Source organism: Bubalus bubalis, chromosome 18 (assembly GCF_019923935.1).
Source record: "Bubalus bubalis isolate 160015118507 breed Murrah chromosome 18, NDDB_SH_1, whole genome shotgun sequence".
NCBI classification, from domain to species: Eukaryota; Metazoa; Chordata; class Mammalia; order Artiodactyla; family Bovidae; genus Bubalus; species Bubalus bubalis.
The window spans coordinates 48,480,922-48,497,863 of record NC_059174.1 but is presented as its reverse complement, the minus strand read 5'-3'; the positions used below and the strand labels follow the sequence as shown (position 1 = coordinate 48,497,863).

Below are 16,942 nucleotides of genomic sequence, written 5' to 3'. Positions count from 1 at the left end.
CAAGACATTAAAAAAAAAAACCTAAAAAAAAAGGCTGCAAAGAGCCTTGGGCAGAGTGGGTGCTGGGTGGGAAAAAGATCTGAGGAGGCTGAAACCACAATGGACAAAGCAATGTGCTGTCGGCCTGCAGAGCTAGGAACTCACTGGCTTCACTCAGGAGAGCCCTCATCCTTGAGGCCAGAGTCCAGCCTTTGCCTAAGACTTCTGGAGTCAGGTCCTGCCCATCACCAGCTCAGAACCCTCCTGTGGCTCCATGTCACTCAGGATAAAGAACAGAGACCGCCTTGTGACCCACAATGTCCCATGTGATCTGCCCCTGTCACTTCTCTGTTTTCATCCCTACTCTTCCTCTTACTCTGGCTCCATCACACTGGTGTCTCCACTGATGCTCTGAAGTGTTTCTGCCCCACAGCCTTTGCACTGGCTGCTCCTCTGCCTGGACCGCTCTGCCCATGTGACTCCTCCTTCAGATCTAAATATCACCCTCTCAGTGAGGTCTCCTGAGCATCCTCATGAAAACTGCCACTGTCCCCTCCCGTGACTTTCCATCCCCTTCCGGCCTTTGCTGTGTGCTTGATTGCCATTTACCCCGTGGTGCTTGCTGTCTGACACCCTGGATAGAATTTCAGCTCCATGAGGGCAGACATCTCTGTGCTGTTCACTGCATGGAGAACAGGTCCTGGCACATAATAGGCACTCAATAAATAACGATCGACTACACAAAAGGAAGAGGCGAAACAGAAGGAGGGGGGGATATTTTTAAAGGGAGGAAAACAGCAGGTCTGTCCCAGCTGGCAGTTTGGAGTGTTAACACTTGCCCACTTCCAGGATAACTCGGTGGCAGGCTGGGAGACTGAGGCACGGACCACAGTGGCTAGCTCCCCTTGGGCTATTGGAGCCAGGCAGGATTGGCACGGAGGGCCGGCCTGGAAGAGAAGGTCGCTGGCGCCACCTGCTGGACAGTGGTGTCATGACAGCTGTGCCCACCCTGCAGACTTGGGGCTAGTAAGGGCCTTTGCTAGGTGGGCAGAAGAGGAGACAGCCCAGAGGAGGCCATCACCAGCAGAAGTTCAGAGTCCAGGGAGACACAGCCATAAGCCTCTTTATTCCCGAGGCCCTGTGGACACTCCGCCCAGTCAGTGCTATGCAGGAGGGCAGGATGGTGCCACCCATGACCTGTCTTGCTTCACTCTCCCTGTACATACACCTGCTCTCCCAACCCAGCAGGCTGGGACCCCCAGCTCTCTGGGAGGTGAGAGCTGCTCCAGCTCTCTCGGGGCTGCATCCACCCTCCGTGGTGCCAAGGACGGCAGAGGAGTCGAGGCCCGCCCTGACTCCCCTCTAGGGCCTGGCAGCAAGGCCCGGGGTTCCTGATGAGAGCTGTCTCCATTCCTAGAGGTACATCATCCGGCCAAGCAGGGGTCTCACCACCCAGACATCGTCCACAATCTTCCCATCCTGCAAGGGACAAAAAGAAAAAGGAGGAGGAAATGAGGGCTGAAAGCCCAGATTCTGGGGCCAAGTGGCCTGGGTTCAAATCCCAGCTCTGTGGCTGATAAGCTGTGTGACTTTGAACAAGTGGCTAGACCTCTCTGAGCCTCAGTTTTCCTCATCTGGAAAGAGAGGATGTAGTACGCACATCATAGATACTGTTAGAATTAAGTGAGGTATTTGGAAAAGGCTTAAAAGGGAGCCTGGCACATGGCAAGGACTGGGTAAGTGTAGGCTGTTACTGTTAGAACACAAACCCCAGAGTGAGACAAAACTCACTTTATATGCCAGCAAAGCCACCCTCTGTGGCCTACAGCACATGATCCAACTCTGAGCCTGACTTCCATATTCTATTGGGTTTGGGTTGGCCAGAAAGTTTGTTTGCAGTTTTCATTAAGATGTTTAGAAAAAGCCCAAATGAACTTTTTGGCCAACCCAATACAAAGTGGGGAAAACTGAATAGATAATACACATAAGCACCTGACCCTGTATGGGCCACACAATAAATGGTAGCTACTTATTGTAAAAAGAATATGGTCTTTGTGGTCGTTTCTCAGCTCTGCAACCTCTGGCTGTGCAACCCTGGGAAAATTACTTGCCCTCTCTGAGCGTCTGTTCTCTTAGCTGTAAAATGGAAAGAAAATGTGCCCCATAGTATTATTGTGGTGATTAAAGGGACTAAATATAAGGCATTGAGCTCAGGGTTTGGTGCACAATAGGTGTTCAATCAATCATAGTTATTAGTGCTATTTTAAAACTACAATGGCAAAAATACAGAAAGGTGAGCCATGATTATATGGGTCCATCTAAGCTTAGGCCATGGGGCTTTCTAGAGGGCACAAGTGGTAAAGTTTTCACTTGCTAATGCAGGAGGCACAAGAAACTCGGGTTTGATCCCTGGGTCGGGAAGGTCCCCTGAAGTAGGAAATGGCAACCCACTCCAGTATTCTTGCCTGGGAAACCCCATGGGCAGAGGAGCCTGGTGGGCTACAGTCTGTGGGGTTGCACACACATCATATTGGTTTCCCTCTGCCTGCCTCCCACCACCTACTTTTTCCTTCCCCTGCTTCATGTTGATAAATCCCTTTAGAACTGACCGTGTTTTAGAAACCATTTTGAGCACTTTCTATATAATAAGTCATTCAACCCTCGTTCAATCCTCTGGGGCAGAAACTATTAACATCCCCATTTTGCAGATGGGAAAATTGTGGCTCAGAGTTGCTTGAGGTTATCCAGCTGGTAAGTAGCAGAGGCAAGATTTGAACCCAGGATCTCCAGCTCTCAAGTCCACTTTTTAAACCACTTGACTCCAGAACGCACTGGGCCTGCTCTCTCAGGCAGGTGATCGGGCCACTGCTCACTGACCTGGTCATCAGACACCTGCTGGATGTGGACATGTGTCCCATTGAGGATGTGCAGCCGTGTGTACCCATATTCTTTCACACGCAGGGCGCTCCAGGGCCGCGGGAAGAGGGTGAAGGGGGTGAGCAGCTCCTCACAGCCCTGCTGGAAAGAGTCATTTAGCCCCAGGGCTGGAGGAGGTGAAGTACCCACTGGGGAGCAGAAAAGACCTGCCAGGTGGGATCCTGCTACTCCCAGGGAAGACAAAGCTGGTTAAGACTTGACCTTGGTGACACATACAACTGAGTGTTTTGACCCAGCCAGGCTTTCTGTGCCCCGAGTCTTGGACTTAGACAACAGTGCATGGTTGTACAAGACTGTCCACTGAAGCATTTTCTGTAAAAGCTCTGAGCTGGAAGACAGCCAAATGCCCATTAGTAAGGGTCAGTTAAATAAATTAGAGCGTAGCCATCACAGAGAGGGGCAGTATAGAAAGATGGCCAAGCTGTATTGTTAAGGGGAAAATGCAATTCACAGAATAGAAGAAATCGGTGGCTTTCAACCCTTGTTGCAGAGTAGACCCTCCAAGAAAGCTTTTAAAATCATCATTGTCTGGGAAAGAGGAAGTGTTTATCCTTGCAGTAGAAAACTAGGTGATGTGAGCAGGAAGGATAAGGGAGCTTAAAAAAAAAAAAGAAAAATCACCATGTTGCAGCCATCTCTGTAATAACTGCTGGAAACAAGAACCATCAATGGATGGTCAAAGTAGTGGCAAAAGTATGAGGAATAGCAGGATATCTGCATAGTCTCCAAGTAGTTCCGGGAGACACTTGTTAACTTTAAAGGGGAAAATCATAAGTATGGCGCAAGAGATGCATAAACCGAGGCTTAAAGAGATACCATGCACTTCCTCATATGATACACTGAAAAGAACACAGTACTGGGGACTTCCCTGCTGGTCCAGTGGTTAAGAATCTGCCTGGCAACGCAGGGGATGCACATTCAATCGCTGGTCAGGGAACTAAGACCTCCCCCCACCATGCCACAAAACAACTGAGCCCACACATCACAACTAGAGACTCAGTATGTAACAAAAGATCCTGCATGATGCAATGAAGATCTGACTGCAGCAACTAAGATCTGACGAGGCCAAATAAGTAAATATTAAAACACACACTCACAGGCAAAACCAGTATCACTTTTGTGTGTTCTTATAACAAATGTGTAACTTCAATCTAATCAAACCCACACTGAGAGTCTACCAAACAACGCTGCTGCGCTCTTCAAATTTTTCAAAGTCTTGAAGAATGCAGAAAGAAGGGAAAATGTTTCTGACTAAAGGAGGGGAGAAAAACAAGACACAAAAATATAACGTATGATCTTAAACTAGACCCTGGAGCAGAAAAAAAAAAAATCTTTCAAGGACATGAATAGGACAACTGGATAAATCTGAATGAGACTGGATGATGGTATAGTATCGATTGTTAACTACTTGAATCTATTATACTGTACTGATGTAAGAGAATGTCCTCATTTTTTTTTAGGAAACACAGATGGAAGGATAAAGGGGCATCATTTCTGCAGCTGAACTCTTCATTGGATCTGCAAATGATAGTGAAACTGTACACACACACACACACACACACACACACACGCACACACATATCGAGAGAGAGACAGAAACAGAAATAGAGATCGAAACAAGAATGGTTAAATGTTCACAACACCAAGGCCAAGCCCTCAGCTTCTGGTGTTTGTCCTGGGGTTGGGCCAGGGCATCAAAGATTTAAAACCTCCCTAGGTAATTCTAACATGCATCAAGGCTGAGAACTGCTAGGGAATGAAGGATGATCTGAGATGCTTTTAAAAAGTGGGTGATGGGACTTCCCTGGTGGTCCAATGGTTAAGAATTTGCCTCCCATTGGAGGGGATGTGGGTTCGATCCCTGGTCAAGGAACTAAGATCCCACATACTGTGGGGCAACTAAGCCCATCTGACACAACTAGGGAAGCCTAGGCACTGCAACTAGAGAAAGCTTTCATGCTGCAATGTTGAGCAACACCACCCACCCCCCTATGCACTGCAACAAAAATCCAGTGTAGCCAAAAAAAATGAAAAGTGGGTGATAACACATCTCTATTGAGACACTGACTAATTTGCATACACAGAAAATATTCTCAAATACCACCCAAGAGACGTAAGACTCAGTGGTAAAGAACTTGCCTGCCACTGCAGGAGACACAAGAGACATGACTTCGGTCCTTGGGTCAGGAAGATCCCCTGGAGGAGGGCATAGCAACCCACTCCAGTATTCTTGCCTGGAGAATCCCTGTGGACAGAAGAGCCTGGCAGGCTACAGTCCATGGGGTCACAAAGAGTCAGACACGACTAAAGTGACTTAGCAAGAAGGATGTGGATGGCTTCATCTCCTGTCTGAATTTTTATCACAAGAAGTGCTTCCTTGGATCTCACTAATTTGTTGTTGCTTAGTCACCCAGTCGTGTCCGACTCTTTACAACCCCATGAAGTGCAGCATGCCAGGCCTCCCTGTCCCTCACCATCTCCCGAAGTTTGCCCAAGTTCATGTCCATTGCATCGCTGATGCCATACAGCCATCTCATCCTCTGATGCCCTCTTCCCCTTCTGCCCTCAATCTTTCCCAGCATCAGGGACTTTTCCAGTGAGTCGGCTGTTGGCATCAGATGACCAAAATACAGGAGCTTCAGCTTCAGCATCAGTCCTTCCAACGAGTATTCAGGACTGATTTCCCTTAAGATTGACAGGTTTGATCTCTTTGCTGTCCAAAGGACTTCCAAGAGTCTTCTCCAGGACCACAGTTCGAAGGCATCAATTCTTTGGTACTCCACCTTCTTTATGGTCCAACTCTCACAGCCATATGTGACCACTGGGACGGCCACTAATTTGTAAAATAAGCTTAAAAAATAAGCCCTCACTTCTTGCGGAAGTGATTGATTCCAAGGCTGCTGGGGGTGAGAGTGGAGGGGACACAAGATAGTCCTGGAGCACCTTGTGGAGCCAAAAAGTAAGAAAGAGCCCACAAAATGACAGGGACACTTTGGAAGGACACGGGACATGATCTGAAGAGCTCCCAGTGGCCAGAGTGAGAGCCTGTACACAGCAGCATCAGTAGCAGGAGAACTGGATTATAACCCACAGGAGGGAATAATTCCCCATGAGGCCACACTGGTGCAAATCCATAACTAACCAACCAACTAAATGGGGCAGAAGGGACAACCCTTCCTCACAGGAGGTTGCTAACTAATAAATCAAGGAGAATTGAGGGAAATAGACGATTCCCAGCCGAACGCCCCAGTGATCAGTGTTGCAGGCAAGACCCGCTGATGGATTCAAATATTAGTAAGTGGAGACTTCCCTGGTGGTCCAGTGACTAAGACTCTGAGCTCCCAATGCAGGGATCCTGAGTTTGATCCCTGGTTGGGGAACTAGATTCACATGCCTCAACCAAGAGCTCAAATGCCGCAATTAAAAATTCCAAGTGCTGCAGCTGAAAAAAAAAAGAAAAAGAAAAGAAAGATTCTATGTGCCACGACTAAGACCTGGCGCAGGCAAACAGATTTAAAAAAGAAAACAGTGGGTGAAAGTTGGAGGAGAAACAACTTTTGCAGGGTCTAAAAGCATCTCCCCCAAGATGTTTATCAGCCAAAAAGGGAAATACAGCAAGTTGATGGTGGAAGAACATCCTTACACAGGTGATTCAGAGAAAGTCCTCCAGGAATGAGACACTGTTAGGACCTGGACCCCTTGGTATGATGTGCTGAGGACACAACACCACTTGTGATCGTCTGGCCCCAAATTAACCTGCATCTTGGCATGAGAAAGTATCAGACAAATTCAGATCCAGGGGCACTCAGGAAAAAAAAAACAAACAAACAGAAACAAACAACTGGCCAGAATGAAAGACAAGGGAAGATGGAGGAATAGTCACAGATGGGAGGAGACGAAGGAGACACAATGGAGAAGGAAATGACAACCCATTCCAGTATTCTTGCCTGGAAAATTCCATTGACAGAGGAGCCCGGTGGGCTACCGTCCACAGGGCCACAAAGAGTTGGCTGCAACTGAGCACAAAGAGACACAATAACCAAATACAGTGGAGGATGAGCTGGTGCAACGTGAATAAAGGCTGGAGTCCAGTTACAAGGATAACAATAAGCCCTCTGTCCTGGATCCGACCAGCAGACCTGGGCAAGCTGTCCCTGCCCCTGCCACTTCCTGAACCTGTGACTTCAAAGGCGTATTTTACTCTTAGCTTCTGTTTCTGCATCTGTGTGATGGGTACACTACTAGGTACATCTAACCCTCTAAGAGATGCCAGCTGTATAAAGGAGGAGGCACCCAAGCTGGCACAGGTGCCACCCTCAATAGATCAGAGGTCAAAGGCAACATCCCACCCCACCCCACCGCGCCCTGCTCACGGCGGATCCTGTGATGATGTGGACAGGGCCTCGAGGGTGGGTGTAGGGCATCTCTTGGCTGCCATTAAGTACCTGGAGAAGTGACAAGGTGGAGGGGGTGTGTCACACCGGCCAGGCCCCGGGGGATCTGACTGAGGGGTCCACTGACACCACCAGCTCCATGGGTCTCAGCCCTCCCCGGGGGCCTCCCTCACCTGGTAGTTGTAAATCGGCCACAGGCGTTCATACGAGTGCTCATGGGCCCACAGCTGCAGGTCGACCCCTGAGACAAAGCAAGAGGGGTTCAGGCCTCTGAATTCAGGAGAGAAGGGAGGTGGGGCCTCGAGAGTCCTGGGGTGGAGGGGGGAGTCACTCACCGTATTTGTAAAAAAGATCCTCCAACCCATAGAACTTGCCACGGAGGCCTTTGCGAACCTAAGCAAGATGAGCAAGGAGGGGAGGGGGGCTCAGGCTCACCCCCGACCTGGATTTCAGCACCTGGTTCCCGGGAAGGGGGTGCTCACCTTGCTTTCATGCCAAGTACAGTCATCCAAATCAGCATTGGAGCAGTACATGGGCCGGTGGCCCATGGTGATGATCCACGGCCGGACTGCCCGGTTCTTATTGGCTTTCTGCAGAGAAGGGTTCAGAGTGAGGGGCGGGCGGAGGAGGGGGGAGCCGGTGATGGAGGAGGGGGTGGGGGGCACATCCCAGGAGGACATCCACAGGTTACCTGGAGGTCGCTTTCCAGCCAGTGAAACTGTCTCTCTACCAGGTGGCGGCCATAATGGAGGAAGAAATATACCTCAGTGGAGAGGGAGATGATGTGTGCGGGCCCCAGATCCCAGCTGGAAGGGTCAAAGGGCAGGGGTCAGAGGTGAGGGTCTCCTCTGCATCCCCCATCCTTCAGGGGAGGGAGGCCAGTGTTCCTGCTCCCCCCCAGATTACCTGTACCACAGGCCTTCAGTGTTCCCCGGCATGCTGAAGCGGGCTTTGTAGTTGGAGAAGTTGCTGGATAAAAGGAAGTAAAAGGGTAGGAGGGAGGGTCTGGGTGCCCACCCCCACCCCCCAACTTCCCACCATCAGGCCAAGCCTGGCTCCCAGCCCAGCCCTCATCTCCTCTCCTCTCACGTCCGTCAACGAGCTGCTGCAGTGTGAGAAACTAAGGTGAGACACTAGGAAGGACTGGTTTTGTCGGCCAGGCCCTCGAGCACCCCAAAGCCCTCGGGCCTCACTAGCGTTCCTCGTGATTCCCAGGGCAGGTCATGTAGGGCAGGCTGGCAGCCACGGGTTCGATGAGTTTCATGAACCTGTCCCCGACACGTGCATTGTCCTGATCCATGTTGTAGGCGAAGTCTCCTGGGTGGGGGTGGGGAGGTGGGGGGTGGAGGAGAGGATGAAGATCCAGACCCAGCTCTGCTGTTGCCAGAACTGAGACCTAGTTGATCAAGTCCTGGCTCTCCCTCCCGCTCAGGCATCTTCAGTCCCTACCTCACACCCAAGTGCATGCGCTCTTGGAACCGTCTCCTTAGCCTCTGGTCCCTGACATGCCCGCAGGACCCAGGACCTCGCTGGTCTCCTGTGCCCCAACACCCCAGCCCCATCTCGTCCCTTCCCAGAGTCATGACAGCATTGAGACTGGCATGGTCTTCCCTGGCACTGGTTTTGTACCAGGCAGTGTTCCAGATGCTTTGCTTGATCACCCGAATCTTCAAAACACCCTCTGAGGTGGATGTTATTATCATCCCCATTTCAGATGGGGAAACCGAGGTCCAGGGAGGTGGAGAGCTGACTCAAGATCACAGAGCTGAGCTTAAGGATCCAGGAATCAAACCTCAGGAGTCTGATTCCAGCGTCTACTACAGCTTTGAATCATAGCCCCGATTTCCGTCTCCCATCTGGTTCCTGGCTCTCAGATCACAGCAGAAATGATCACGACAACCAACACTTACGTAGCACCTACAGCGTGGCAGTCAATGTCGACTTATTTCATCATGGTGCATGTGTACTAAGACGCTTCAGTCGTGTTCGACTCTTTGTGACCCCATGGACTGTAGCCCGCCAGGCTCCTCTGTCCATGGGATTCTCCAGGCAAGAATACTGGAGTGGGTTGCCATGCCCTCCTCCAAGGGAATCTTCCTGACCCAGGGGTCGAACCCGCATCTCTTACATCTCCTGCTTTGGCAGGCAGGTTCTTTACCACTAGCGCCCCCTGGGACGTCCGTATCGTCATCACAACAGTCGGACGAATCTAACCTAGTCCCAGCTCTTACAACAGTAATACAGACGAGAAAACCAATGCACGTAGCTCTAAGTGCCAGATTGATTTTAATCCGGGAGCCCGGTTAACCGCGACAGCATCTCCATGGCCAGTCTCCTCCCCCGTCCCTTTGGAACCACGCTGGCCCCGGCTCCCGGCCCCTCGCAGTCCTGGCGTTACCTCCCACCCCATACCTAGCCGATGCCTCCTCACCCACATGAAGAACAGCGTCGTACATGCCCTGCTGGGTTTCTCGGCGCAGTCGGGGGAGGGCCCTCGGATTGTCGGCCCCCAGGTCCCCAAACACAGCCAGGCGCGGGCTCCAGTGGGGTCCCTTCTTCAAGGCCCGGAAGCGGAAGCGACGGCTCCAGCCCTGAGCACTGCCACAGCGGTAAACTGAGAGGAGAGGGAAAGGTCACAGTCCGCCGCGGCTGGGGGGTGGGGGGAGCGCCCCAGGGTGTCTCCTTCACCCCCCATCCATCTTCAACTGGTGGGGGGACTGAATGGGTCTAACCCACGCCCCTCTGACCACCTCACCCCAGGTCTCCAGCCTTTCGTTTTCATCCCAGGGTCTCATACAATAGGCTTGCAGGTAAGCAGAGAGGGTACCAGCCTGCCTGAGCCACCTGCCAATAGTAGCTGTTAGCCCACATCCCACTCCTCCTCCCATTCGCCCTTCAACACCCGGGCCCCGGGGCACCTCTCACCATACTGGACCCCTGACAGCAGCCCCTGCAGGGTGACTCGGTGTATGTAGAGCTTCCGCCGGAGAATGCCCCCATCCACAAAGAGGCTGAAGGTGCCCCGAGCCCGAAAGGGCAGGGGCCCAGAAGGCTGGAGCCCATACTGCACTTCAGAGGGCACTGGGACCCATGTGGTCCAGGTTACAGTCATGGAGCCTGGCTCACCTGGAGAGAGAGGCAGAGGCGGTTCGGCAGTGAGGCCTGGGCAGAGGTGGGGAAGGATGTGCAGAGAGTGAGAGGCTGTTGAACATTTAGGAGTTAAGGACGCAGGTTCTGGAGCTTCCCAAGTTCAATCCCTACTTCACCATTTCCAAGCTGTGCTTTCCTTGGGCAAGTCACTGCAATTCTCTGAGCCTCAGTTTCCTCGTCGGTAAAATGGGATAATAATAGTATCTCCCCTATAGGGTTCTTTGAGGCTTAGATGAATAAATAAGAGGAAAGCACTTGAAACAGTGTCTGGTACAGTCAGGGTTACATGAGTGGATGGATATTATTATAAATGGTGTTACTGTGCGCAGGCTTGTGCCACATACTTTACAAATGACACTGTTTAGGGGTTGTAAACTCAAATGTCTGGAGGCCAGTTAGCTAATATATATGGGAACAAGGGCCAGCTGTAAGGAGGAAGGCAGCAGGGAGGGGTGGAGTCTGTGGCCGAGCATAGAGCCTGCCCTGTCTCGGAGCGGAAGCCATTGTTCAGCTTTAGGGATGGCCGCCGTGCAGGAAGCAGGCTTGGTACCAGCCAGTCTGTCAACTTCTAGAGCAAATCTTTATACTGCTAACTGCTACTGCTGCTAAGTCGCTTCAGTCGTGTCCGACTCTGTGCGACCCCATAGACGGCAGCCCACTAGGTTCCTCTGTCCCTGGGATTCTCCAGGCAAGAACACTGGAGTGGGTTGCCATTTCCTTCTCCAATGTATGAAAGTGAAAAGTGAAAGTGAAATCGCTCAGTCGTGCCTGACTCTTAGCGACCCCATGGACTGCAGCCTACCAGGCTCCTCCGTCCATGGGATTTTCCAGGCAAGAGTACTGGAGTGGGTTGCCATTGCGTTCTCTGAAATCTTTATACAGTGGTTTTCATATCCCAAGAGCACATACAAACTTTTAAGTAATAGCTTCTAATTCTTGAATGTCAGCAACCAGGGACCTCATTCAAGGTCCAGTGGTTAAAACTCCCGCTTCTAATGCAGGGGGCCTAGGTTCGAGGGTTCAATCCCTAATGAGGGAACTAAGATTTCTCATGCCACAAGGCATGACCAGAAAAGTCAATTTGCAAACAAACAAAAGCAAACAAACAAACCCTATTAGCAACAAAATCAAGGTTTTAAAAATAACATGTGGTGTGTGTGCACGCGTGCTAAGTCACTTCAGTCGTGTTTGACTCGTTACGACCCTACGGACTGTAGCCCACCAGGCTCCTCTGCCCATGGGGTTCTCCAGGCAAGAACACTGGAGTGGGTTGCCATGCCCTTCTCTAGGGGATTTTCCCAACCCAGGGAGTGAAATGGAGTCTCTCATGTCTCCAGCGTTGGCAGGCGGGTTCTTTACCATTAGTGCCACCTGGGAAGCCCACCAGGTGATTCTTTTTCCTGCAACGTGTGTACAGAAGGCACGCGCACAGGTCATTCATGGCAGCACTGTTTGTAACTGCAAAATATCGGAAACCACAGACATGCCCCTACATAGGAGCGCGACTTAAGGAACTATGTAACATCTGTACCAGGGAGCACTTCACAGCTGTCGGAAAGGAAGACGATGAACTCTAGGAACCAGTATAGACTGACGTCCAGGACGCAAGGTTAAAAGAAACAATGTACACAAGAGTGTCTATAGTCAGCTACTCTTCATGTAAGAGGGTGTAAGAGAATACACAAGTTATCTGCTCATTTATTTGTACAAGAGACGTACACCAGAAACTGAACAGCTGGATTACTTACATGGGCTGGAATGGGGAAGGGGTAGAAAAAAGAGGGGATGGGAATGGAGTAGTTAGTCGAGAGGCAGGAGTAGGATGCTTCTCAAGTCTGTCATTTTCTTAAAACCCTGAGTCCTAGAGCTATAGTCCTGTTTCATCTTTCCTTCACACACCCCAAGAAATGAACAATTAAAGCCTTCCTAGGTTGTAGGGGGGCTTCCCAGGTGCTGCTAGTGTTCCCTGCCAATGCAGGAAACATAAGAGGTAAGGGTTCGATCCCTGGGTCAGGAAGATCCCCCTGGAGGAGGGCATGGCAACGCACCCCAGTATTCTTGCCTGAAAACTCCCATGGACAGAGGAGCCTGGCTGGCTACAGTCCATAGGGTTGCAGTGAGTCAGACACAGCTGGAGTGACTTAGCACACACGTAGGTTGTAGGGGGAAGTCGATACGGAATAGAAACACTAACAAAGGGCTGTTAAGTATATCAAAAAACAGGGACCTCCCTGGCGGTCCAGTGGTTGAGAATCTGCCTTGCAATGCAGGGAACTCAGGTTTCATCTCTGGTCAGGGGACTAAGACCCCACAGGCCACGGAGCAACCCCTTTATGCTCACTCTAGCACTGAACAAATGAGTAAGTCTATTGTAGTAGAGGGAGCTTGGTTTCTCAATGTTGGAAAAAGAAGTTGCAAATGAGGAAAGAAGGCTAAAGTATACCCTTGTTGGTGGACTGAAATACTGCTGGCATTAGTAAGATCTCATGGTATCTAAAATTAGTACAAAATTTACAGTTTGAAGACCAAATATGGCAGGCTCTTAAGCCAGCCTGCCTGGATTCAAATCCGAGTATGTGACCTGAGGTGAGTCTCTTCATTGCTTTGGGCCTCAGTTTACTCTTTTGTAAAATGGAACTAACAATAGTACCTACAGCTTAAGGTCAATAAGAGGTTAAATGAGTTTTCCATCTGAATCACTTCTAAGAGTATATTTGTTATCATTATCATTATTGTGTAGGCCAAACAAAGGGCAGCTATGATCTCACTGGGTTTTCACAGCAGCCCTGTGAGATGAGTTTTCTTTTTGTGCCAGTTTACAGAGGCCTCCAGGCAAAGTGCCTTGTCCGAGGTTACTTATCCAGCAAATGTCAAAGCCATTTCATTCATGAGGTTTCAGATTCTCAATGCAACTAACCTTTAAGAAACTACCTTAGGACTTCTGGATCTTAGGACCTCCTGGTGATCCAGGAGTTAAGAATCTGCCAGTCAATGCAAGGGATGCGGTTCGATCCCTGGCCCAGGAAGATTCCACATGCCACGGGGCAACTGACTGAGAGCCACAACTTCTGAGCCCACACCTGCCCTAGAGCCCATGTTCTGAAACAAGAGAGTAGCCTCCTCGCTGCGACTGGAGAAAAGCCTGAGCAGCAGCGGAGACCCAGCACAGCCAAATAAATAAATAAACGAATAAATAACGAACTAAATGAAACTACCCTAAAAGTGTCAAGGATCCAAAAAAAGAACAAAAGTCTGAGAAACTGTCACAGATAGGAGAGGACATTAAAGAGACCTTAAAAGATTTAATAAGCCAATGCCAATTTTCTCACAATATTGCTTTTCATGAAAAATGTCATTTACCTTACTACTGAATAGGTTTACTATTGTTCATTTTTAATGATTGAATCAATATTTTTGAATGCCTCCATTTTAGTTTCTGATATGGCGATTATTATGGATATAACTCACATAGGCTAAAGCTCTCTGAAGTTCTCATAATTTTTTCAGCTGTGCCAAAGCGTCCTGAGACAGAAACATGTGAGAACCACTGCCACATTCCAAGTTCCCGTTTGCCACTTCACAGGTTAATATTTCACTTACTCTCCACTGGGAAGTCTCACTAATATTACCCCCACTGTTCAGATGAGGAGGCTGAGGCCAGAGAAGTTAAGTCACTCCCCCAAGGTCACACGGCAGATAAGCAACAAAGCTGGGTTAGAACCCGGAAGTCTGGGTGCAGAGGGTCCAGAGTCCAGGGTCTTATTACCCCCTTGCACCTCCACCCCAAGATCAAGGACCAGGAGGTGTTTTATGACAACACAATGAGCAGTTACACAATGAATAAGGACAACTCCAATCCTCCAAGGAGAATGCTTACTATAGGCTGAGAACCAGAACCATTTCCCACACAGCCACGTAGCCTACTGCTTATAATCCCCATTTAACAGATGTGGACAACTGAGGCTCAGGAAGACCCACCAGCCTAGACTCCCTCGGGAATCAGTGCGAAATACCAGAGCCCCCAAACCAACTGGTCCTCACTGGGAAATGCCCAGGGAGAGGTCACAGACACTTACCTGGGTAGGACAAGTGCACTTGCTCGGGGGCAGCATTGGGAGGCTTTGGGGACCCCCGGACTTCCAGGGAGAGGAGGAGTAGACAGCAGCAGGTCCAGCAGGGACGAAAAGAACACATGGTAGAGGGGAGGTGGGGAGCAGGGGAAGGGGAAGGGTCCTGCAGGCATCAGCAGGAGGGGCTGAGAGGATGGGGGAAGGAGGCAGCGGGGATGGCAGGGAGGGCTTCACAGGGAGTGCTTATCCAAAGTCTGGAGAGAAAACAAAAGCAAGTGTCACGACTGAGAGACAAATACCCTCTGAGCCTCACTGGGTGCTAAGCACTTTGCATAGATGAACTCGTGGGAGCCCGGCAACATTCCTGTGTTGGTGGCCTCTGTGATCATCAGCCCCGTATCACGGATGAGGAAGTTGAGCAATGGAGTGATTCAGTGGCATGGCTCAAGTGTGAGGGAGCGGAGACTGGAACCCAGGGGTCCTGGCTGCAGAACCCTTGCTCTTATCCACCGTTCACTCCCAGTGCAAGAGGTTTGGGAATGGGATTGGGGGTGGGGCTCTCAGTGTAGGAGGTTGCCTTTGGCAACCCCATCCCTGGCATTCCACCCTGCCCTCAGAGATCTCATGGTCCTCTCCTCCATCCTGCAACCTTCCATCTTTGTGACTCCAATACCTCCACTCCATCCCCAGATCACCCAAGCATTTCATCCCACCTGGAGCAGCCCCATCCTCCCTGCCCCTATCTCAGCATCCCATCCTGCTGTTAGTGACCCCAATTTCTCCCTGTTTCCTGGCCCTGCGCTTGCATACCCACCCTCCTTCTCCCCAGCCCTTGCCCTCCTGCTTCAGTTCGGATCCCCTGGTCATGGAGGACCTGCCTGCCAGGGCAAAGGCCGGTGGGGACTATCAATCCGGGAACCGGGAGCTGGGGCTGGGGGTTCCCTCCGGGTCCCGGCTCACCCTCTGGGGCGCCAGCTCCCAGCATGCGTGCGTCTCGGGCACCAGTGCGACGGTGGTATTTATGAGCCATCCCACCGCCCACAGCTGTCCCAGCCCCGGAAGAGCCTGCCTTCTCCAGGTGACGGCCTCCCCAGACAGCTGGGGCCCCGCGTCCCACTGGTCTGGCCGGTCCCAGGCGCCCCACGCCCACATGCACCCCCCCAAGGGCGGAGCGAAGGAAGGGGTACCCAGGAAGTTTTGGTAAACCACCGCCGCCACCTCCAAGCTGGCCACCAGGTGAGCGCCCGGACCGGTAAGTCTGTGCTTGTTTCCAGGAGCCTCACCCCGCAGCTGTGGAGCCCCCAGGGCACTGACACTGGTCCCCATCTCTGGCCTTTCCGGATCCCGAGGTACTCAGGTGTTCAGGCACCTTCATCCGCGACCTGGGTTGGGGTGGGGAGTTTCCCCATCCCTTTCCCTCCTCACGGTCTTTGTATTCTTGGCAGTTCCTTCCTCCTTCTCTCCAAGCTTAGTTCAGTCCTTCGCAGCTGCCGCCCCCACCGCCCCCCACCCCGCATGCTGAAAACAGAAAATCGAAGTCCGCCAATGACAGCGCTGCTTCTGAGCTGTGCAACTTCAGCTGGTACTCGACCTCGCTGGGACTTGGTTTCTTCGCCTGTGAAATGACGGTGATAACAGTATGAACACTATGGGCTATGGTGAAGTTTAAACCAGTTGACACATGAAATTGCATGCTGAGAACAGGGCCTGGCCCAGAGTAAGGGCTGGATAAGAACCAGCTGTTATTTTTATGATTATTAATGTGTGAGTTCCAGAAATTGCCTTGGGATGTAGGTGGGACCGTGCTTCCCTAGTGGCTCAGATTTACCGTGGCTCAGAATCTACCTGCAATGCAGGAGACCTGGGTTTGATCCCTGGGTCGAGAAGATCCCCTTCAGGAGGGCATGGCAACCCACTCCAGTATTCTTGCCTGGTGAATCCCTTGGACAGAGGAGCCTGGTAGGCTACAGTCCAGGGGGGCGGACTAAGCACTAACTAACTAGGTGGGAGCCAGTGAGACCTCTCTGTAAAAGGTTTCTGACCTGTTTGAAGGTTGTAAGTGGCTTGCCAAGATACCCTTGGGTATTTTCCCAGAGCCTGGCTCGGACGGTAAAGAATCCACCTGCAATGTGGGAGACCTGAGTTCAATGCCTGGAGAAGGGCATGGCTACCCACTCCAGTGTTCTTGCCTGGAGAATTCCATGGACAGAGGAGCTTGGCAGGCTACGGTCCATGGGGCCGCAGAGTCGGACACGACTGAACGACTTTCATTCCCTCATTTTGCCAGAGCAGCAGGAAAAGTCAGAGGGTCCAGGTTTTCTTTGCTTCTTCTTGTCTGACAAAATGACTCCACAATTTGGCTTTGTAAATTCAAGCAGAGCTGTATCTGCAGACTGTGGACACCAGTTTCTG

The 16,942-nt window shown here is 51.0% G+C and overlaps 1 protein-coding gene across 1 annotated transcript; it reads right to left on the bottom strand.

The window, feature by feature from the left end:
• Positions 1-1,084: 1,084 nt before the first annotated feature.
• ACP7 (acid phosphatase 7, tartrate resistant (putative)) lies at positions 1,085-15,196 on the bottom strand. Its single transcript, XM_006068674.4, has 12 exons — positions 14,537-15,196; positions 10,236-10,436; positions 9,742-9,924; positions 8,504-8,627; positions 8,217-8,279; positions 8,002-8,116; positions 7,793-7,900; positions 7,646-7,703; positions 7,484-7,551; positions 7,290-7,361; positions 2,857-2,994; positions 1,085-1,458 (listed from the first exon to the last, which is right to left on the bottom strand). Exons 1-12 carry the CDS (start codon positions 14,652-14,654, stop codon positions 1,393-1,395), a joined length of 1,314 nt encoding a protein of 437 aa, XP_006068736.2. The 5' UTR covers positions 14,655-15,196; the 3' UTR covers positions 1,085-1,392.
• Between the last annotated feature and the right edge of the window lie 1,746 nt (positions 15,197-16,942).

Coding starts and splice junctions, on each gene's coding strand:
- ACP7 (XM_006068674.4), bottom strand. CDS start 14,654: ATGTGTTCTTTTCGTCCCTGCTGGACCTGCTGCTGTCTACTCCTCCTC. Junction 10,437..14,536: donor AGTGCACTTGTCCTACCCAG/GTAAGTGTCTGT, acceptor CTCTCTCTCCAG/GTGAGCCAGGCTCCATGACT. Junction 9,925..10,235: donor GCTGTCAGGGGTCCAGTATG/GTGAGAGGTGCC, acceptor CTCTCCTCTCAG/TTTACCGCTGTGGCAGTGCT.